The sequence below is a fragment of the Gorilla gorilla genome, chromosome 17 (genome assembly GCF_029281585.2).
Source record: "Gorilla gorilla gorilla isolate KB3781 chromosome 17, NHGRI_mGorGor1-v2.1_pri, whole genome shotgun sequence".
Classification (NCBI taxonomy): domain Eukaryota; kingdom Metazoa; phylum Chordata; class Mammalia; order Primates; family Hominidae; genus Gorilla; species Gorilla gorilla.
The window spans coordinates 52,430,013-52,454,009 of NC_073241.2; the positions used below are offsets into that span (position 1 = coordinate 52,430,013).

General features: G+C 47.2%; 1 protein-coding gene across 2 annotated transcripts in view; it reads left to right on the plus strand.

Moving 5' to 3' along the window:
• CABLES1 (Cdk5 and Abl enzyme substrate 1) overlaps positions 1 to 23,997 on the plus strand; it is a 122,985-nt gene that overhangs the window by 59,944 nt on the left and 39,044 nt on the right. Inside the window, exon 4 of one of the 2 annotated variants that reach the window (XM_019013786.4) lies at positions 18,685 to 18,762. The exons of the other annotated variant lie outside the window; for it this stretch is intronic. Coding sequence (XP_018869331.3) covers positions 18,685 to 18,762 — 78 coding nt within the window. The remainder of the gene's footprint in view (positions 1 to 18,684; positions 18,763 to 23,997) is intronic. 2 annotated transcript variants of the gene reach the window in all.

Genomic DNA, 23,997 nt, shown 5'->3' on the forward strand with positions numbered 1-23,997 from the left:
GAAGACCATATGGGCCCCACTAATACTCTCTAATCCATACAAAATGAAAATTGCTAAAAAGTCTTTTAGTTAGACTCATTAAGGCCCAGCATGACTGTAAGTCGGGAGTAAAATACCCTGTACAGCCTGTATAATAACCCACAACAATTACAGTTTTTACAGGCTTGTTATCTTGAAGTTTATGCCTAGTTTTAAAGCCTTATAAGGACAGGGAACATGATTTTATAACAGTTGCAATGGTTTCAGAATAGCAAAATTGAGCTTTCCAAATGATTTTTACATCGTCAGTATATGTTCATATTTTAAGTACAGTGCTTTTAGTTTAAATTTACCAAGTTATTTGTTAAATCGAATACTCTGAATTTCTCTCTCTCTCCTTTTTTTTCGCTGACACTTAAGAATTATTGTGCTTTATTTAACCACTGCTATTGTTTTCTTTTGAGGCTTTTACTTACAGAATACAGAGCTTACTCATGCCATTTTAGTGTAATTATCTACCATTGATTTACATTTATGTTTTTGTTCATGATCTCTTTAACTGTAACGTAAATGTAGAAAGCCTTTAATTTCTCAATGAAATCAATGACAAAGCCAAAGGAATGGGTCAAGGAGTAGTGTTCCCACCTCTGATGCTAGCTGGCACGGCACAAAGTCAGATAATTACCCCAGCATGGTTAGGTAGTGAGAGGATACAGTTAATAAAAGACTTGGATTAATGAGATTTCCAAAGAACATTACGGAGCCACCTTCCCCAGCACACTCTTGACCTAAGAGAACGTAAACAGCAAAGCCCGCAATTGCTGGCAATTTTGCTGGGGAGTTTTCAGGGGGAGCCAAGAGGATTCTTGGCTTATCTGAACATCTGAGAATTGGAATTTAGGGCAGGAGAGAGAGCTCTAGGGCCTGTGTGGGAACCGCAGGCTGTAGGCTGAGGCCACGGTGGGTCGTATGCCCAGGTGAGAGCTGGTTTTCTTGTGCAAAGGGCAGATGAAAGGGCCGGCAGGAGGGGCTGGCCCTCCCACTTGAGGTTTATTAGCAAGGAGGGATTGTCCTTAGACAGATGAAAGTGAGAGCCTGGGAGGAAGCCAGGAAGAAAATACGATTTCTGAGGTGACAGAAGGAAATTGTAGTCAAGAGCTGATGAATGAGAGGACATGACCCAGCCTTTCGAGAGAGGAACGCAGAAGCTCTGCCCCACGGCAGCTGGGCAGCAGGAGCAGAATCTCCTGCTGGAGGCAGCCGGGGCATTGGGTGAGCCCAGTCCCTGAAATGACAGGTAGGAGGGGTTCTGGTCGTGCAGAGGGAGGGACCCCTGTGCTGGCTTAGGGGTCTCCGATCCCCCCACCTCAGAAGTGGGAGGTGAGTGTGTGACACCTGCATGTTCCCCAGGGCCCCTGCAGGCTCCCTCCCTGCCTGCGCAGCCTCAGTTACATCTGTGCATCAGGCTGTGCCCAGCTCCTCAGTCTCCTTGGGACCCCTGATGAGCACAGCCCAGCCTATCAGTCTGCAGGCCAGATCCACGGCTCATTTGCTCTTCTGACCCTGAAAACCCTGGCATGGTGGCTCCCGCGTACCCAGACCTGCTGACCGTGTGATAGAGGCCCCAGTATTGAGGAGGATTTGGACTTCTCGTCTCAGCAAGGACCAGAGTGCAGCTCAAGAAATGAACAGGGAGCCTCTGTTGTGATACTCACGTCTGACCTAACCAAAAGTTTCAAGCACATTTTGAGACAGAAAGGGGAAAACATGCTTTTAAAACTGAGAGCCAGATATAATAAAAGACAATACTTGTGGCACTGAAAAAACAAAACAAAAAACTTAAATATACCTCGTGATCAATATCAGAGTAGCTGCTTAGAAATAAACCTTGGGGCCTGAGACAGCTCCATGTTCACCCATGAGGAATCACTTCACCCTGTGACACTGGACCACAAATCCCAGCCGGCATGCAAAATGGAAGTGAACGCCTTCCGCGGAAGTACGTGGTTGCGATGGAGGATGGAGTTTGCCTTCTGTAAAAACTCTCTTCATCTCTCTGGAATCTGAATTCCGTGAGGCTGGCATTGGGACCTTCTAGAGGGCTTGGTATGCAGATACAGTGTGGAGGAGCCAAGCTGAGGGTGCTTTGGGGTCATGCTGCAAATCGTTGGGCCAGGTGGAGGCCAAGAAGGACAGTGCCCAACAGATCGCAGACCAGCCAGATGGAGCGGAGGGAATGTCAGTACCACTGCTAGAACCAGAGCGTGGCAGGAGCTCTTGGCTGGCCCTGCTGGGTGTTTTGTCTCCTAGCAGGTAGGGGAAGCCATGAGGGATGCTGCTCTCAGCTCCAATTCTGCCTTAACAGAGAAGGCAGACCAGTCCTCAGGACCTGGAGGGAGGTCATGTTGTGGACTTCATAGCTGGAAAAGAACACTGGATTTTAGGAACATGGTCGCAGAAAGTTTAGACTAAGAAGTAGATTCTTCTGGGTTGGAGCATATTTCCAGAAGAGAAGATAAAGTTACAAGGATGATAAGATGGTAATAGATGCCTTGATTGAGTGCTTGCTGGGTGCCAGGCTCTAAGTTTTTAACATGCATTGTTTTGGACCAGGCATGGTGGCTCATGCCTATAATCCGATAACTTTGGGAGGCTGAGGCAAGTGGATCGCTTGAGCTCAGAAGTTCAAGACCAGCCTGGGCAGCGTGGTGAAACCCCGTCTCTACAAAAAAAATACAAAAATTAACCAGGCATGGTGGCATGCGACTGTGGTCCCAGCTATTAGGGAGGCTGAGGTGGGAGGATTGCTTGAGTCTGGGGGATGGAGGTTGCCGTGAGCTGAGATCACACCACTACACTCCAGCCTGGGTGACAGAGCAAGACCTTGTCTCAAAAACAAAAACCCAAAATATAAACATGCTTTGTTTCATTAACTCAAAACTCAGTAGGTGTTTGTCAAATAAATGAGTAGAGATGCCTTTTAAATGAGTTTGTCTTCAGGACTAGATCTCGAGGAATGGAAAGAATTTAGAAATACAAATAATCCTTGAAACAACCTGAGTAGGGCATTACTGTCTAGTGGCAGGCAGAGTAACGGCCCTCAGAGATATCCACATCCCATCCCCAGGACCTGTTACTGTGTTAGGTTACGTGGCAAAGGGGAACTAAGGCGCAAATAAGCTGACCTTTAAATGGGAGTTTATCCTGGATTATTTAGGTGGCCCCAGTGTAGTTACAGAGCCCTTAAAAGTGGAAGAAAGAGGCAGGATCGTCAGCGTCAAGAGTGATGCAATAGGAGAAAGACTCCTCTGGCTTTGAAGGTAGAGGATGGAGCCATAAACCAAGAAATGCAGGCAGCTGCTAAGAATCTGGAAAAGGCAAGAAAACCAATTCTCCCTACAGCCTCCCGTGGGAACCAGCTCTGCTAACACCTCGGTTTTAGCTCCATGAGTCCCATTTCCAAGTTCTGACCTCCAGAATTGTAAGATAATACATTTGTGTTGTTTTAAGTCACTAACTTTGTGGCAGTTAGTTCTGCAACCGTAGGAAACTAAAACATTCATGATCCCGAGAGTGGGAAGTAGAATTCACATCCAGGCATCAGATTGCAAAGTTCATTGTCTCCATTGACGAGAATGTGGGAGATAAAAATCCATATGCAGTAAGATAGTGTGTCATGGTGGACTTTGAGAAAATTCCCTCTTGCATTCTGATTTTTTAAAAATCATTAGCTTAAGGCCAAAGATTAATTTTTAAAATGACTTAAGCAAACTTACAAGAATGGGGTGAGGGAGACTAAAGTCTAGATGAACTCGATTGTTAAAAAGAAAATAAAATTGGAACTGTCATACATTGCTGATGGAATATAAAATGGTGCAGACGCCATGGGAAAGTTGGGTGGTTCTTCAAAAAGTTAAACATAAAATTACGATACAGTTAATTGCTAGTTGTAATTAATTACCTAGCAATTAATTGCTAGTTGTATACCCAGAAGAATTGAAATAGGTATTCAGACAGATATTTATACACCAATGCAGTGTTATTCACAATAGCTAATAGGTGGAAACAACCCCAGTGTCTCAGCAGATGCATGGATAGACCATGTGCTGTATCCATACAATGGAGTAGTATTTGGCCATGAAAAGGAATCAGTACTGATACATGCTACAATGTGGATGAATCTTGAAAATAAGCTGAGTGAAATGAGCCAGTCACAAAAGGTCAAATGTCATATGACTCCATTTAATTGAAATATCCAGAATAGTCCATAGAGACAGAAGGTGGTAGGTAAGAGGTTACCAGGGGTTAGGGCAAGAGGGAATTATTGCTTAATGAGTACAGAGTTTCTATTGGGGTGATGGAAAAGTTTTAGGAATACACAGTGATGATGGTTGCCCAACATTGTGCATGTACTTAATGACACTGAATAGCACACTGATTAGATGGCATTTTATGTTTTATATATGTGTATATATATATATTTTTTCCCACAATAAAATAAAACACCAGTAATAGCCGTAGGCTATTACTATTAAGACAATGGTCAGAAGCAGAAGGGAAAGGATGGCGAATTTCCTGGGATGATGGTACGGGGTCAGCAGATGTCAGCTGCTGGCCTGCTTTTAACTTCCTCACCAAGTAGAACTGGAAGTGCAGACTCTAAACAAAGCCACGTACCAGGCACACAGTAGGCACTCAGCAAGTGTTTGTTGAATAAACAGAGAGGCCTTTTAAGTGAATTGTAGTCATCAGGGCTAGATCCTGGAGAATAGAAAGAATTTGGAAATACAGATGATCTTTAAAGTGCCATGGAGAATGAATGAAGTTTTAAGTCTGATACCAAGCAAAAGTTGCCTTACAGTGGAAACAAGTGTGAGGGTAATGGGAGAGGGTAGATTCTTTTTTTTTTTTCGATGGAGTCTCACTCTGTCTCCCAGGCTGCAGTGCAGTGGTGTGATCTTGGCTCACTGCAAACTCCGCCTCCTGGGTTCACACCATTCTCCTGCCTCAGCCTCCCGAGTAGCTGGGACTACAGGCACCCGCCACCATGCCCAGCTAATTTTTTTGTACTTTTTTAGTAGAGACGGGGTTTCACCATGTTAGCCAGGAAGGTCTCGATCTCCTGACCTTGTGATCTGCCCGCCTTGGCCTCCCAAAGTGCTGGGATTACAGGCGTGAGCCACCGTGCCCGGTCAGGAGAGGGTAGATTTTAATAATCATAGACTGGCAAGCCTAGAGCTGATGCTTAGCGGAGTTTGAGAACAGACGGTTTGTGTGGAGGTTGCTAGCAGTCAACGTGAGTTCACTAAGAAAATGTCATGTCCCATCAACTTCGATTCCTCATTGATGGAATAACTTAGTTAGTAAAGTGAGGAAGTGCCATGGACATTACATATCTAGATTGCGGCAAAATGTCAGTTTATTCCTCACTATCTCATGTCCCTCTGGATAGAGCAGTGAGAAGGGCCGGGTGATTGTGAAGCTGAAGTTTCTGCAGGTGGCTGAAATTTGTCAGCTGACCATCATCAGCCTGAGGGCGAGTTTGAATAGAATAGCATGTGGTATTCCCGCCAATGTTATCTCCTGCAGCCAGTTATCTTCTGCAGCCAGCGTTATCTCCTGCAGCATAGATGAGTGATTGGCGTAAAGGCCCAGAAGCCTCGTTGTCAGCCATGTGGAAAGCTAAAAGCAGGGAGAGCAGAAGCAGGAAGGAGCATTACAGATGAGAACCAAGATGCAGATACTTCATTCACTGGAAATGCTAGAGCCAGTCCACCGAGATTAAACTGAGCAAGGATAAATGTAATTCAGGTGGACTGCTGATTATAGCACAGGATACAGATTTTTTAGTACACATGAAAAATATCTTGGCATTTAGGACAGTGTGTTCCACCCCAGGCTCACAATGCAATGCCAATACAGAGGGAGCTAATTTAGTTTGTCCGATGGAAGGCTAGTATCACGGAAGGCTGGTGTCGCGTTTGCACCCAACCAGGGCGGGTCCCATCTGTGGTGTTACCATCAGCATGCATGTCATGTCATAGAAAGCTAGATGTGTATTAGGATGGTCCCCCAGCAGTGGACTTTGTGGAAGGAGTTGTGATGAACCTTGAAAATAAGCTGAGTGAAATGAGCCAATCACGAAAGGTCAAATGTCAATTGACTCCATTTATATCAAATAACCAGAATAGTCCATACAGACAGAAAGTAGATAAGAGGTTACCAGAGTTTAGGGCAAGAGGAATTATTACTTAATGACTCTCCAGATACAAGGTGCCCAATAATAAGGCAGTTCCTTGACTACATGCACTGTAGGAACATGCGTCCTCAGTCCACCCCACACATGTTTGCTGGCACCTACTCTGTGACTGTTGGGATGTATCCATGAATAAAACAGGCTACATCCCAATAGGGAGGGAAATGATAAATGTGCACAGGTGAAAGATGAGATGATGTGCCATGGAGAGAGACTGAGGCAGCCAGGGTTGGGGAAGGACACTCTGGGGCAATGGGGAGACCTGACAGTGGAGGTGTGACGGAGGTGAGGGAGCCGGCCCTGGGGCTATCCCAGTGGGGAAGCGCATGCGCCCTGATGGAACAGCAGTCATGGAGACGCTGAGGCAGAAGGGCTGGGGTGTGTTTGAGGAACTTTAGGAAAGCTCACATGGTGGAGGTGATTGAGAGGAAGGAAGGAAGGAAGGCAAGATGAGCTCTGAGAAGTCAGTGGTGACTGCGGAGGTCCGTCTGGTTGTGAGCAAGGTGGGAACCACGCAGCGTGCTGAGCAGAGGTGCGAGTGATCTGACTCGCCTTGGAACACAGTCACTCTGGGTGACCAAAAGTCAGGGGTGGGCACTGCGGGTCATTTTGGTAAACTTATCTTCCCTGTAGAAAATGAGAGGGTGGGTGGGTATTATCTTCTAAAAGAGTTCATTTTGATATGAAGTTCAAAAGCAACTCAAGATCTTTTTGAAAAGCTGGTCACAAATGTCCAAGCAAGCCTTTTGTCAAAGAAGAGAGGTGGCTGGCGGCCCAGTGCCACAGCATCTGGAACGGGCCTTTGAACCTCCTGCTGAGGAGGGCAGTTGGCAAGTGGAAGCTGCTGCTTATTGTAAGAGGAGAGCCAGTCACCATGGGCTCTAACCTGCATCTTCACTGAGAACCCTACTTGTGTGCCACAGTGGAGGCTAAACAGAAGTAAAGATAAATCTCAGTTCCCAGCCATTAGATACACCCTTGAAGAAGACAGACGTTTACACAGCCTCGCTCATTGCTGGCCAGGAAGGACTGACGCATCAGAAGGACAGCAGGGATTCTGAGTATAAAGACTGGAGACACTCGGCCAGGGCGTGGTGGCTCACGCCTGTAATCCCAGCACTTTGGGAGACTGAGGTGGGCGGATCATGAGGTCAGGAGATCGAGACCATCCTGGCTAACACAGTGAAACCCCGTCTCTACTAAAAATACAAAAAAATTAGCCGGGCATGGTGGCGGGCGCCTGTAGTCCCAGCTACTCGGGAGGCTGAGGCAGGAGAATGGCGTGAACCCGGGAGGCAGAGCTTGCAGTGAGCCGAGATCGCACCTCTGCACTCCAGCCTGGGAGACAGAGCAAGACTCCGTCAAAAAAAAAAAAAAAAAAAAAAAAAGACTGGAGACACTCAGTGGCTTTTGTGACATTTATGTCTAGTGACCCTCACGGTCCTGTTAAGAAAGGACCTTTCCTCTTGGTGCTCCCAGTTCTTGAGACTCATGAACCTCTGTCTTGAAGAGCAACAGAGCCCTCGTTTCACGTGAGCCCTCCCTGTCACGTGCCTGCATGGGCTTTACTGGGTGTCCTTTTGAAGTCATCTGGGTGTTGAATGTTGGCATGGCATGCAGGAGATGGCTTCGTGTGCCCTGGAAGTGCCGCCTCCTGGGTCTGCTTCAAGAATCATCTCATTGTGAACAGGTAGAGAAATGTCCTCAGCAGTAAGTCGACTGAGCTATCTCCTCCCTTGGGAGGAATTTTCAAAGAGATGTAAAAGGATTTGAGATGGAAGTGGATAAAGAACTGAGCCAGAGTGTTTTCTCTTTAAAGTATGAACTCAATAGGATACGTTAAAAAAGAAAGAAAGAAAGAAAGAAACACGTAAAAGACTTCAGCACCCTTTATCTGCATTTTAAAGGAAGATGGTAAAAGTACAGTGACTGAAGTCAAGCTGGAGCCTTTCCTTGTTGCACCAAAACATTTTGGAGGGAAAAAGGGGATGGGTCATAACTAAATTAAGACCTTGTTTGTGATCTCATCAGTTCCAAGCTGTCAGCCTAATTTAGTTTGAAAAACGACTTGGAGGAAGTGGCATGTTTCAAAAAATAAAACGGCTCGTTACCAGCCCCGGACTGGCCTTTTTGAAAGAAGAAAAATGGCATTGCTTTTTCTCCCTAAAATGAACCCGTCCAGTTTGATAGAAGTCAAGCATCTTCTGTGGGGCACCTTGCAACACGGACCCTTTCCTGAGCTGGCTTTTTTTCCTCTCGGATATTTTGTTTTTCGTGAAAGGGCTAGCACCTGCCATCCCCTCAGTGGCAGAAGGCGGCAGGAAGCATGTTTATCCTTGTCATCATCGGTGTTTATGATCAGTTCTTAACAAAACTCCAGTCTAGGAGGACAGGGAGTGGACAGCCTGAAGAAGCCTCCAGGACTCCCCAGACCTCACTGGGGCTCCGGTTCCAGGCTCTTCCTTCACTGAGATGGCCCCCAGAGCTGCTCACAAGTCTCACCATAGCATTCCCTTGGCTTTATTCGCCTGGCACTAAGTGGCGGGAGCGGGGATAGAAGCTGGCATGCAGGGCAGTCACTCGGCACTGAGAATACCGGTGTCCAGTTCCCGGTGGTGTGCTGGGTCAGCACCACATGCACCTGGTTTTATTATTCATGCCTCTTTAAATAGCATGGAGGTGAGGCTGGCTGCTTCTGTAGTGTTGCATGAGGCTTTTGAGATAAATGATTTTCAATCAACAGAATCAATAGCAGCTGTGCTCAGTGCCTCGCGCTTGTGTACGTGTTTGCGACTGAAAAGCTCACAGCCTGTGGGTGCTTGTTGCTGCTTTTCCACCAGTTTGATCTGAAGAAATAAAAGCAGTCATAGAGGAAAGGTAAAAGAGTTGGAAATTGTTTCAGTTTGGACAGAACCTTCCCTTGGCAGTTGTGTTCATCTGTTCTCATGCTGCTGATAAAGACCTACATGAGACTGAGTAATTCGTCTGTTCTCACGCTGCTGATTCGTCTGTTCTCACACTGCTGATTAAGACATACCTGAGACTGAGTAAAAAAAGAAAAAGAGGCTTAATGGATTCATGGTTCCATAGGGCTGGGGAGGCCTCACAATCATGGCGGAAGGCAAAAGGCACATTTTACATGGCAGCAGGCAAGAGAGAATGAAAGCCAAGCAACAGGGGTTTCCCCATATAAAACCAACAGCTCTCCTGAGACTTATTCACTACCATGAGAACAGTATTTGCGAAACCGTCCCCATGATTCAGTTATCTCCCACCGGCTCCCTCCCACAACATGTGGGAATTATGGGAGCTACAATTCAAGATGAGATTTGGGTGGGGACACAGCCAAACCCTATCGGCAGTTCTGTTTTAATCTTCTGCTTAGCCTGGGAGCCCAGAGGAGACGTCAGTCCTTGGTCTGCACCATTGGTCTGCAACACATTGAGAAGAAAACAGTAATTATAGCTAGCAGATGACTCAGAGCTGGACCACACTTCAGGATGCAGCTACCAGGGCTGTTCTGGCCGAGCAGGAGGGGAGGGGATTCCAAAAGGACTTCCTTCCTGACTTTTTTTTTTTTGAGACGGCATCTCCCTCTGTCACCCAAGCTGGAGTGCAGTGTGGTGTGATCTTGGCTTACTGCAACTGCAGCCTCCATCTCCTGGGTTCAAGTGATTCTCCTGCCTCAGCTTCCCGAGTAGCTGGGATTATAGGTGTCTGCCACCACGCCCAGCTAATTTTTGTATTTTTAGTAGAGACAGAGTTTCACCATGTTGGCCAGGCTGGTCTTGAACTCCACCTCAGGTGATCTGCCCACCTCGGCCTCCCAAAGTGCTGGGATCACAGGCTTGAGCCACCATACCTGGCCGGACATTCTCACTTCTGTGACACCAAACTCTTCTTGTTTTCTCCTTACCTTAGCCCCCAAAATTCCTGTGTTGAGGTCCTAACTCCCTGTACCTCAGAATGTGAGTTTATTTGGAAACAGAGTTGTGGCAGATATAATTCACTAAGATGAGGTTATACTGGAGTAGGACGGGCCCTAATCCAATACGACTGATATCCTTATAGAAAGAGGAAATTGAAGCCAGGTGTCGTGGCTCACATCTATAGTCCCAGCAATTCTGGATGGCCGAGGCAGGAGGATCACTTGAGCACAGGAGTTCAAGGCAGCAGTGAGCTAAGATCATGCCACTGCCCTCTAGTCTAGGTGGCGGAGCAAAAGCCCCAGTCTCTTGAAGTAAGGGAACACTGGGGCTCAGAGGCACACGGGGAGAATGCTGTGTGAAGATTGGAGTGATGCTGTCACAAGCCATGGAGCCACCAGTAGCCAGGAGACAGGCCTGGAGCAGACCCCTCCCCAGTGCCTTCAAATGGAGCATGGGCCTGCCGACACCTTGATTTTGGACTTCTGGCCCCCAGAACTGTAAGACAATACATTTCTGTGGTTTAAGCCACCCAGTTTGTGGTGCTCTGACTTCGTGAGCTTTTCTGCCCATCTGACACCGCCTGCCTTCCTCCCTGCCCACTGTCCTCCCGCCCCGTCCCAGACCCTCCTCGCTTCTCATCCCACTCCACTCCTGTGAGTGCTCCTCCACACCATGGCTGCAATCCCCACCTTAAGCTGGGGACTCCCAAACCCCGACTTTCCCACAGGGCTCAGGAGGCCTTTCTCCAGCCAGCCTCACATTTGGACTAATGCTTCTCCCCCATGCCACTCTCAGCTACGCTGAATTATTCACAGTAATCGCTTGGTTGGGGAAAAGGTTAGTAAATGCCAAAGGAAATACCCACAGAAATCTCCTACACAGCTTAGATGTTGTGCTGGCATTTAAGGCCCATGAGTGATGGTCCATTCTGCAGCTTTTCATGCCGTGCCTTTCGTTTGTGTGGGGGTCCACAGATCAGAGTCTGTCTGTGGCATCGACTTCCTTATGTCCTCATTATTCCCACCCATTGCTGGGATGTCCACGTTGGACTTCTCGAAAGTGGCCCAAGAATCCAAGTGCAAAATCTGTTTGGATTTTTACAATTTTTTCCTAATCTTTTACAGTCTTGCTCATTCCTATTTCAACTGCAATTTTTTTCAATGACTTGCCTTGTGTGAATATTTTTTAAAGCATCCAGTATTAAACAAAAAATTTAAACAGCATTTCTGTTCATTTTCACATTCTTTAGTTTGTGTACTTTTTTTTTTTTTTTTTGTGACGGGGTCTTGCTCTGTCACCCAGGAATACAGTGGCACAATCATAGCCCACTGCAGCCTTGAACTCCTGGGCTCAAGCAATCCTTCCACCTCAGCCTCTTGAGTAGCTGGGACTACAGGCGTGTGCTACCACACGCAGCTGATTTTTTTTCTTCTTAGTAGAGACAAGGTCTCATTATGTTGCCCAGGCTGGTCTCAAACTCTTGAGTTCATGTGATCTCCCACCTTGGCTTCCCAAAGTTCTGGGATTACAGACGTGAGCCACGGTGCCCAGCAGTGCACAGTCTTTAATAAACAAGTGCAAATATAAATGATAAAACAACTGACATAAACAGGATTAGGTCATATATGAGGGACCCTTAGTAAGTGCACAGCTCAGTGGGGGTTGGTGGTGAACAGCCTGCCAGCCCGAGTTTTGCGTGAGTCAGGGGTGTTGGTCAAAGGGTTGTACAGAGGGGAGTGGAAACGCTGGAGAGTCAGGCACGTGGAGGTCCGTGAACATTTATTATTCACTCAGTTCCTTGAATAGGCTGAATGCTCTTTCTCCCAACCTTGACTCATGCCACTTTTCCCGCCAGCATATCTTCTCACTGTAGACTGGTTGCCACTTATCCCTGAGGTCTCAGTTATCACTTGCTCCTTGCCCACCTTGCCTCCTTTAGGCTGGGTTATTCTTCCTGTGTGTTCAGTAGCGCCCCCTAGTTCCCATCAGAGAACTTACACCTCTGCATGGAGGTATCTCCCAACCACCCCTAAGCTTTGCAAGGAGGGAGCTCTTAGCTGGGCCATTCATCATCAGATCCCCAGCACCTAGTACAATGTCTGGCATGGATTAAGTGCTCAGAAAATATTTGTGTGAGGGAGGGAGGGAGGAGGAGAGGAAGATTATATAACTTGTTTATCAGAAATTTGCCACTCCCTAGGTTGTAGGATAAGGTGTGCCTCCTTAGCAGGTGGGGAGGCCTGCCTGCAGTATGTCCTGTGGTAGCAGTGATCTTAGTGGTCATGGAAGTGTGGTGGTGGAGGTGGCAGTCATAGTCATGAAGAGAAGACTAATGCCTCCACCAGTAACAGTACCACCGTGTGGTATTTGTGGGCTACTTAGCACAGATTCTCAGATGCATCAGACCATTTAACTCATGCCCCCCAGTTCCCTGGCTCCAGATGCCCTGTGCAGCTCCACACTTTACAGGGTTAAGCCATGCTTCCCTTCCGCCTGTTCCCACCTGTTAGAATCCCATGCCTCCTCCTCCTAGGCCAGCCCCAGCACTTTCAGGCTCCTTGTTCTAGTGCCTTCTTGTCCACGGGACCCCTTCTCTTCCCAGCTGCTGCCCTAGATTAGCATCTCCTTCCAACTCCAGGCAGAAAGGAACAGATCGCTCTGTGAAGAATGTTCTTGGAGCCCCTACCAATTCTCCACTTTGCCCTTGTACCCAGATGAGGCACATCCAACAGTGAGGGGAGTTGTTCCTAAGGAGGAAAAGCGTCCCCCCAATAGCTCATGAGCATTTAAATAGAGTAAACAAGAACATTTTGTTGGTGGTGGTGGTGTTTTCGTTCAGCTCTCATTATGCCATTGCCAGCTCTTCAGAAGAGATGGAAAGGGGTCAAGTCCCCTTCTTCCAGCTTTTAATAAAGCATTGTGAGAGGAGGAAGGAACGGCTGTGGGAAAAGGGGTCAGAGTGGAGCTGGGAAGAGAATGAGTTTTCCAGATTTCATAATATTCATTTGTCTCTGGACATTGGCCTTCACGCCTTCACCGTCTCTGTGCACAGCGCTCATAGTGTGGTGTGCAGAGGACCTGCTGAGCTGGGGTGCATGGCCCAGAGCCATGCCAGGGAGAGCTGTGTCCCTTTCCAGGGCTTCCCCACAAGGTGCCACAAAACTGGGTGATTAAGACAACAACAAGGAGTTTTTTCCCTGTTGTGGAGACTGGAAGCGCGGGGCCATGTTCCCTCTGAGCCCCAGGGGAAGAATCAGCTCTCAACTCTTCCAGCTTCCAGTGGTGCTGGTGAGCCTTGGTGTCCTTGGCTTGTAGCTGCATCACTTCCGTCTCTGTCTCCACTGTTACATGGCCTTCTTCCCTTCGTGCATGTGTAGGTATCTCCAAATTTCTTGCCCCTTGTAAGGACACCAGCCATTGGATTGAAGGCCCACTCTGACCCAGTAGGACCTCATCCTTACTTGATAACATCTGCAAAGACACTACAGCAGTCCCTCCTTATCCACAGTCAACCACATGGTCTGAAAATATTAAATGGAAAATTCCACAAACAATTCATAAGTGCTCAATTGCATGCCATTCTGAGTAGCATGGTGAAATCTCTCACCCTCCCACTCTGTTTGATCTGGGACATGAGTCAGCCCTTGGTCCAGCATATCTACATGGTCTTGCTACCTGCCCTATATGAAATGACTGCAAAGGAAAAAACATAGTACATACAGGCGTCAGTGCTATCCGTGGTTTCAGACATCCCCTGGGGGTTTTGGAACACATCCCTTGTGGATAAGGGGGGACACCTGTATTTACAAATAAGGCCACAACTGCAGGTACTGGGGCTTAGGGTTCCAACATGTCATTTGGGGAGCACAGTTGAACCCACAACATCAGCTTTGTAGGCGTATTCTTTCTTGCTTCCTGGGCGTGGAGGGAATGAACCACAGAATTTTTGCATGTGTGCCTAGTGCCTAATACAGACCCCTGGGCTGTGGACACCCCTGGGCTGTGTTTGGGCTTCACTGTATTCACCCCGCCGTTACTGCAGATGTGATTTTCTTTCCTCTGCCTCTTGGACTTGGTTGCTTGTTTTCATGTCCTTAAGAGAATATTTCTGTTGTAATGGAACATTTCACCTGTAAGAGATGAGACCTTCTCACAACCAACAGAGACTCCCCAGGTGGCTGGAAATAGAACAAGGCTCCGATTTTTTGGCAAAAGAGGAAATACTTGAGGACCGTGGCTGGTGAGAGACATTGCCTTTTTAGACATCGCCAGTGCTGGGCTGAGGGGGTAAAAACAGATTTGGTGAAAAGTGACCCGTGGTGCTCTGTCACCTGGGGGGGGGGGGGGTGGTTCCTTGTGCATCTCCTGGCTGTTCTGGACACTCAGCATCTTGTGAGCTAATTGTGGCTGTGGAAGCTTTGTGGTCTGAAGCTGCAAGATCCCTCATACCAGAAGCACTTTCCTAAGAGCATGGCAATGAGGCTGTGTGAAGAAGAAAGCTGGATGGTGCTCCGTCAGCTTCCGAGCACTCATGAGGATCCCTGGAAGTTTCGGGAAGCATTGTGTATCCAAGATGCTTTGTCCATGTGGGCTGTAGCCCCAGGGAATGTTTTCCTTTGCTATTTTTTTCCTCTGGCCGATGTTCATGTGGAAATGTGACCTTTAATTCCTTAAAGATCCATCTCCCTGGAATTAATTCCTCTTCTGAAGTCATAATCTTTCACATAATATTTTCTGGTCATCTCAACTCCAAGTAAAGTGTTGTATGTCACAGGTGGGGGAAATGATTTGGGCTTTTTGCATGCCATTTGAGTGTAAGAGAAGAGAACCGCCGTGGTTGGAGGCAAAGACATGAGGGTGGTCAGTGTCTGACATTGGAAGTGGACTGTGCTTGTTGTTTATGTCATCTGATTGAATTATTTCTCAAATAATAGAGGTACCTTCCAGGAGGCAAACATCTGATTCTCTTCTTGTGTATCTCCATTACCATGGACTGATTGAATTGTTTCTCAAATAATAGAGGTACCTTCCAGGAGGCAAACATCTGATTCTCTTCTTGTGTATCTCCATTACCAAGGACATTTCCCTAATGTTTATAAAGAGAAAGGCTGCAAATTCACATGAACCCCACAGGTTCTAAACATAACGGTTGATCACATGGGACCTGTTATCAGAACCATACTGTTCAAGGTTTCCCAGTGTAAGAAGCCAAGAAGACAGGAGCCATCACTTGCTGCTACTTGCCTGCTGTGGTTCACGCCTGCAGTCCCTCCCAGATGCCAGAACTACTTCAGGAAACACATATGATGTGTTCTTGGAAGCTCCATTGGCAAACTGGCTGCAGAGCCTCTGTGCGGGTCTCTGCTGTGAGTTCCTCCTCTGGCCCCTGCAGAAACTGAGGGTCCATGAAATGATTGGAGAAGGGAGGGGAAGGAGATGTGATACTCCCTCCTCCTCCCTCCAGCCGCTTGAGACTGGCCAACCAGGGAAGTAGCAACCCTACTGGAATTGTTGAAACAGTCCATATTCATAGTTGCTAAACTTGACCTATGCGGTAAAATAACATGTTTTTCTGGAGTGAGCAGCATGTTGTCAGCCTCTCCTAGATATAGTGGTGCGGACCACCCAGAGTGAGCGCTCACTTAATAGAACAAGCAGCCCATTTACTGATAGGCACCTTGTGGTTGAAAGATGGGAAAGAAGACTTGGATTGCACTTGCATTTATGTTCTCTCATTTTCTTGTTCTATTAAATACGTCCAAACAAATTTAGTGTGTGGGAAGGAAGGACACCTTAGCATGAGTAGTGAGGAAAATGCAGCATCGCTAAGCCAGTGGAGTTTGTTCAACACATTCCTGCCACTGTGTTGCAGAGGACATCGATGCCCAGTGACACATGAATGAGTTGCTCCAGGCCTTTGTCCTGGGTAGATGGCAGGGAGTGGCAGTGAGGGTGTGGAGAGCCTCTGCCCCTCCATCTGGGAAGGGGTCCAGACTGAGCAGGGCTCCCCTGGCTCCAGCAGCTCCAAGGTCAGGGGTGTGTGATCTGTCACCCTCTTGCCCCTCCCTGCACTGGGCATGGTGACCCACAGGCTAGGCTGGAAAGCCGGCCTAGAACATCTGGATGAAGGCAGACTTATTAGTATCCAAAAAGTCCATGGATACCCAGTCACGCCCCCAAGGGGCAGGCTTTTCTAGTAAGGTTTAGGGAAGAGCATTTGTAGTGGTAAAGAGCTCAAGTTCCAATTTCCACCCTGCCCCATCTGCTGGTGCATCTCCTTTGGTACATCACCAACTCGACATGCCTCATCAGTTAAAGCATTTAGAATTTGGCACGTAATCAATACTTAATAAGTATTGGCTGTTACGTCTCTGTAGGTAAATTTACAGGGGCATTGCAGCATGAGAAGCTCTGTTGCTGGGCTCCATGCAGGCAAGCCCAAGGAGCCTGGCTGGTGTTCAGCAGGGTGTGCTCATGATTCATGTAACCCCTGGCCCTTCAGGCCTTGACAGTCCACTCTGGACATGATGCTCTGTCCTCGACAGTGACCAGGGTCCGGGCCTATGGTATCTGATGAGCAGCATCTCCCTTCAGTAGCATCTCTGTGTACATCTCATGCTACTCCGATGTAGACAGCCATGCATGGGGTCTTTCAGCTGTCCTGGCAGCACAGCCTTTCAGGTCTGAGCAGGCCTGGGTATTTAGCACAGAGGTCTGAAGAGGTTCTGAGTCCATGGACTAGGCTGGAAAACCTGAATCCTAACCCAGGCAGCTGGTCTGCAGTAAAGATGGTTCATATTTATTGAGTGTGTACTATTTGCCAGCTGCTCTTCTGAGGGTTCTCCAAGTATGGGCTCATGTACTCTTACAGCATTCCAATAAGATAGTTACTAATTTTATCCCATTTTTTAGAAGGGCAGAATGAGGCTCAGAAGTGTTAGTAAGCTGACCGAGGTCAAACAAAAGTGACAGCTGGTGTTCGAAGCTGAGTGTGTTACTTTGGTCCCATCCCATTAACCACTGGGGATATGAACTGCTATGGAATTGACACCAAAAGTGCCAAAAGCCGAAAGTGGCTTTTGATCGCATAGGATGCCTGCAGCCCTGCCCTCCCATGACGGATATTCAAGTGTTGCTGCTCTGAGGCCCACTCTGCATTTCAGTGACATCTAATACCCATACATAGATGGAGGGGCCACCATGCACTAAACTCCTGCCCGGACTCACCCTCTAGTAAAGGAGGGAGGCAAATGATCAGCAGCGTGGATCACATCCGTGCCCTCCTGGACGTGTGAATGGGGAATTGGAGACAGCACCAAAAAGGGAACAAAAAACTCCATGAAGAGGGGCAGGAAACACTCCGTGGAGGGGGTACTTCTGAGCTACGTTTGGAAGAATAAATAGGAGTTCATTGGGTGTTTCAAGGTGGGGCATATAGGCAGAAGAAATAGCATGCAAAGAACACAAGTATACAACAGCAGGATTTTTTGTTAAGGTGGGGGTGCTGTAAGTACTTCAGCACGGGTAGAACGGTAAAATCAGGGAAATTCTGTGGGTGTTGAAACTGGAGAGACAGAAAGCAGGAGACACAGGGCCTGGTTTGCCGTGCCAGGGAACTGGACTACATCCCAGGACGATTTAATTTCATAGTGTTACAACAAAGTTGAAATCTCCAAACCCTGATGCATGTAGTAGTAGAACCATTTTCCTTGGTCTTATGGTTGTCGAAAGAAAGGATGACAAAAGTGAATAAGCTTCCCCATATGATGTGATATTGACTTTGTGCTACAAAGAATGTTGTTTTTAAATCTCTTCCACTCATTTCTCCAGTTTTTCATCAGCAGTTCCCTTTGGCAAAAGTTATTCTCAGATGCCAGGATAAGTGCTTTTGAGGGTTTTTGTTTTTGTTTTAATGTTTTTTTTTTAAGTAGCTTTTGATTGCATAAGACCATCATGTAGAGCTGTTTCCAGTAGAATCTTTATAGCAGGAATGGAGGCTAAGACTGATTATGTAATTGTTCCCTTAATCTATTCTCAGAACCTAACATGTTGCCAGCAGATGAAAAACCTAATGATCATAATGGCCTCTTAGTGTCTTTCCTGCTCATAGTTTCTGGCGCTATTGCTCTCGCATTGTTTACTGCAAAATAGAAATCAATGGTTTAAATGTGGCATGACTGCTCACCCAGCCCTGGCCACCCTGGACTCAGCTCTGTCTGCTCCCTCTTGCATGTGCAGCCCACAGCAAGCAGGTCTTGCAGGAGAAGGGGTGCAGGTGTACTCATTAGTGACCCTTGCTGGTGTCTCACATGTTACTGGGATGAGGAGAGGCAGCCCACTTCTGCCACGCTGGGGTTGCATTTTGCAAGGAGAGCAGAATACCATCTGCCAGAGGAGGTGGTGGGAGCGTGCAAATACTGCTATGAATGCCATGAATGCTTAATTGATATAGATTTTGTTTTTTAGTTTGAGTCTTTGCATTTAGTGTGTTTGTTGTTTGTTCTTTTTTTTATTTTTTAGAATAGTCCTTATCAGTGGCAGAAGATCCTTCTGTAGTATATTTTCAGTGCTGCCGTATCGCGACAGTACCCAAGTCGGGTATGTATATGCATGCATGCTTTGTAGTTCTCTGGGTGAAAAGTTCTCACACCAATGTACATAATGTGGCCATCCTTTCCATTTTCAAGAAGTTGCCTTGCTTTGATACTGCAAATTCAGTATTTGTACACTGGAATGATAAAAAGATGTTCCACTTTCTTTTCAGCCAGAAAGCTTCCTTGTTGTGTGTGTGTGTGTATGTCCCATCCTATTGCCTGTTCTTTCTAAATCTACATTTTGTTACCTTATCCAATACTTGCTTTAGCAAGAACATTACGGGGCCCACCATATTCCACAGGGCCATGCCAACCTTTGGAAAAAAGGTAGGTCAAGGAAGAAATCAGAACAAACCCTGTGACCATTCCACCTCCTTGCATCTTGGGCTTGGGTTTGGAAACTGACCAGCAAGCTGGAGCTGCCACCACAGAGAAACATCAAAGCAAAAGGGTTCCAGGACCAGAGATTAGGTAACTAGCTACAGGCCAGAGGAATGCTTCCCTCTCTAGATCAACAAGCCCCTCCTTTTACTCTGAAAGAAAGTAAGTACCTGAGGGTCCGTCCTTGCAAAGCCTTTGCTCTTCATCGCCATCCCTGAACACCGTGTTCCTTCCTCCTTGTGCTCCTTTTGCCTTTTCATGCATCCGGTGTCTGTCATCAGGCTGCCACCGGTATCGAAGGCAGGACAGTTCACTGCGTAAGATGTCGAGCATCATGGGATGTTGGCTGTGGCATCTGGTCATTGTGCCAGCCACACCACAGACATGTGACCACTGTCCCCAAGAAGGGCCGTATGGCCACTGGTGCTGATTCGCCATGTGTTCATCTTCCACCATCTCCATGAGCTCTACCCCAGGCCTTCCTGCTCACCATGACCTCCCCTTTCCCCTATAGATCTGCTAGACTTAACGGCCTATTCGATTCACCAAGGTCCTTAGCTGCACTCTTCATTGTCAGCTTCATGGGACAGAAAACACATCTATATTCATGGAATCCTGACTCAGTCATTGATGAGATGTGTGCCTTAAGGAGCGATAATCATGGCACTGTTTGTTAGGCACACACTTTGAGCTCGTCTTTTTCATTATTTACATCCTTACAGCCAAACCTTGCAAAGTAGGTGTTCTAGAAAAAGTAGCAGCAAATCCTGCAGCTCGGAGGTTTAAGGACCATCTAGTGGCCAGTGGGCTGCCCAGAGAGATGTTGTCGGGCAGCTCTCTTTGCCTGACCTACCTGCTGTGGCCCCGGGTCTGGCTACATTGGAAGAGCAGGCTCATTCCTTGACAAAATTAGCTCATACCAGCTCATAGACCTGGTGTGACCCCAGAGGCCAGTTCATTCATCTTATTACAAGTAGTAGCCGAAGGGCCCAGAATGTTTGAGTGTGATCAGCCTGGGCATACACCTCCAGGGTGTCTGTATTATCAGTAGCAGGCTCTTTGCCAGCAGGTCCTCTCTTGGCCAGAGCTTGGATGGTACTGTGACATCAGCCTCGTTTCTCTGGGTTTCCCTGGCTGACCTCTCTGATTGACACATTCTTTCCTTAGCTCCATCTCATTCATTCATTTATTGAGTGCTTGTCATGTGACCAGATGCCCGGGACAAAGGCAGAGAAGGATGGATTGGGTTCCTGTGCCCCTGAACCGCTTAGCAGGGGAGACACATTAAAATTACACACACAATTAACTACAACTTTTTTTTTCTTTTTTTCTTTTTTTTTTTTTTTTGAGACAGAGTCTTGCTCTGTCACCCAGGCTGGAGTGCAGTGGTGCGATCTCGGCTCACTGCAAGCTCCGCCTCCCAGGTTCACGCCATTCTCCTGTCTCGGCCTCCTGAGTAGCTGGGACTGCAGGCGCCTGCCACCATGCCAGGCTAAATTTTTTGTATTTTTAGTAGAGACGGGGTTTCACCGTGTTAGCCAGGATGGTCTTGATCTCCTGACCTCGTGCTCTGCCCGCCCCGGCCTCCCAAAGTGCTGGGATTACAGGCGTGAGCCACCACGCCCGGCCAACTACAACTTTTAATACGTGCCGGAGATACCCAGTCAAGCAATCCTTGAATCTTCCTGGCTGAAGACTCATTCTGTTTCTTTAATTTGGCTTCTCCACACTTGTCTTTGAAGTGTCCATATTCGTTTTATTCTCCAAGGTCTGGGGTAGGGTACCCCTCACTGTGGTACCCAAGTGCTCATCCCCATTTTGTAGATGACATCACTGATCCATCCTTAAGAGTTGAAATCTCAAACATCAACTTTGGGCCAGAATGGGGATTTAATCCCCAGTCTGTTCAGCCGTAAGTTTTTCCATGACCCACACTGGCAGACAGGCAAGATAAGTTCTGTATCTGCAGAAACCTTGCTTCGAAATGGAGCTTTTCTGGTATCTGCCTCCCAGAGGTTAACTGCAGCTCCCAGGAGTGAGTGGATCCAAGGTTTCCAGCATGGCATGTGGCATGCAGAGAAGTGCTAGGGCCCACTCAGCAAGGACCCCATATTTCTGACAGTAAAAAAGAATCATTGTGAAGAACTTTGGAGATTTAGAATTTTTATTACTTATTAGCTTCTGTGAGCTTCCATTGGCTCCTCTGTAGAATGGGGAAGTTTCTACCTCACACCATTAACTTGAAAATAATGCCATTTCTGCAAAGCCAGTAGGAAGCTGTTTTAACTTAAATTACCCAGGAAGAGGGCACTCAGACCATCTCCATTGGACATCCTTGTGGATATGCGTGGCCCTCCACTCTTCAACATCTCAGGGAAATGCTAGGTGGCAGCCAGTTGGTGCTAGGAAACAGTGTCTGTTCATGCCTGGGTCTCCTCCTTGCTGCTTGGGAAGGCCTCCTGTGTTGCAGAAAGGGCCACTGCATAGGATATTCAGCAGATTTGGCTGCTGTGTTGGCCCTGGACAGAGAAGCAAAATGAGTGTGTGGGATCCCACCTTTTACATCCTAGGTGTGAACAGATTCAAATCCACTATTCCTCCAGATTTTATAGATGAGGAAACCAAGGTGCACAAGAGGGATTTTTTTGTTTTGTTTTTTGTTTTTGTTTGTTTTTGAGACAGGATTTTGCTTTGTTGCCCAGGCTGGAATGCAGTGGCACAAACATGGCTCACTGCAGTCTCGAACTCCTACGCTCGAGCCATCCACCCGCCTCAGTCTCCCAAGTAGCTAGGACTACAGTCGTGCGCCACCACACCCAGCTAATTTTTAAAATTTTCAGTAGAGATGAGATCTCACCATGTTGCCCAGACCGGTCTCAAACTCCTGGACTCAAGTGATCCTCCTGCCTCAGCCTCCTAAAGTGTTGGGATTACAGGTGTAAGCCACTGTACCCAGCTAGAAGAGGATTTTTTCTATAACAAAAAAAATCTTCAGGTCCTTTGTCAGACCTAACAGAAAAGAACATGTTCGTTTCTGCAGCACAGTCTACGTCTGTACTCACACAAGAAACTCTGAGCACAATTCCAAATATTGTGATGTAGCAGCAGGATTAAGAAGCAGAATGCTTTTTAAACTTTTCAATGAGCAGACATTGTATTTATAAATAACCCACTTAACCATAATTATGATTTTTAAATTTTTTTTTACTAATTGGGAAACAACTATGCTCAAATTAAAATGTACTAGTAAGTATATGCTAGTAAAAGTTTACTAGTAAATATACCAATAAATATATACACATACATATTTTAAACAACTTCAGTTCATGTACGTATTAACTAATGCCTTTCCACAGTGGAAAATTCCTTTACTTTTACGCTGAAGTTCTTTTTGTGACTGGGACGTAAGTCATAGAATTTCAGGGGTAGAAAGGCCTTCCTGCTTCGCAGCTGAGGCACAGCGGGGCAAAGCTCACCCACAGCCCCACACCTGGCAGAGTCAGCAACACCGGAATTTGGGACCTGGGCTGCCCCAGCCTGCCGGGCCATGCTTTCTGGCCTCCATGTTTCCATTGTACTCATGCACATGGACCCAGCCACATGGGCCTGATTATTCCAAACAAGCACAACACCCCCGCCACCCCACTGCTTAAGGGGCTAATGTACAGCTCCAACTTCATCACAAGAAAGTTCTAAAAACAGGAATCTCGTAGTTCATCTGCTGGGTACTTGAGCCTCCTTCCCATGGAAAGCATCTGTCGGGGTGGCCTGATCTTTCTGGGTTTGTTTTCTGGCCACTTGCGCTGCACTCAAGCTTCCCAGCCCTGGCTCCCACATCCTCACTTGCCCTGCCTCCCGCATCCTCACTTGCCCTGCCTCCCACCATGGCCTTCACATTTTGTTCTTGGTTTTAACTTGAACACTGATTCTGGATTCTGACATTAGTTGATCAAAGCAGACAGACCAACCTTAGGAGGGCTTTCTATAATACTATCTATTCACTCATTCTTTTATGCATTAGGTCACTTGTTCTGCTCTCAGTGAATTAAGGCCCTGATGGAGGCTGGGGAAGGGGTGGGGAGGAATGAGTTACCAATCCCAAGACAATGGAGGGTGGGCAGGGAGGCACTGGAGAACACTTGAGCTGCCCACAAATCCTGACCAACACCCACATTTATAGTAAATGTACAGTCTTAAGTAAAAGCAAGGTGTTTGCTATGTAAAGTTTCTTTATCCCCACCACCCCCCACGTGCCTTGCCATACCAGCATGCCACCTATGTGGAGGTTTAGGGGCTACCACTGTACAGCAGAATTCACTCACCTGCAGCCTGGTGAGCACCTACTGTGTGCTGGGCACTGCCATCCTGCCTTGGGTACACTGGTGAAAGAGAAAATGTCTCTCTGTGTGTGGAGCCTACTCTCCGTGCCATCCCTCTGGTCCTCTGTCTCAGTAGGAGACGGGAATAAGCTAGTAAACCAATCATCAAACAAAATAGCAAAAACATTGAGTCCTAAGCAATGTCTGATTAGAGCAGAGGAAGGAGTTGGGTGAATTCAGATGGCAGGATCCGATGTAGTGCCCAGTGAAGGCGATTCTTCAGTTAGACTTGGAAGTGTGAGACCTTAGAGACATGAGAAAGGATATTGAATCCTCAGCGTTGACTTCTGAGGATGCCAGCGGATGATCCAGCTCCTCGTGTACTCTCAGGCAGGGCCTGCCCTGTTGAGAGATTTAGTGATGCCTTATTCAAGCTGGAGTCCCATGTCCCAGCCACACTCAGCATCCAGACCACTGTAGTGAGGGGCAGGGGAGAGGGCTGGGGACAGGAGTGAGCTCTGACATATGGGCCCATCACT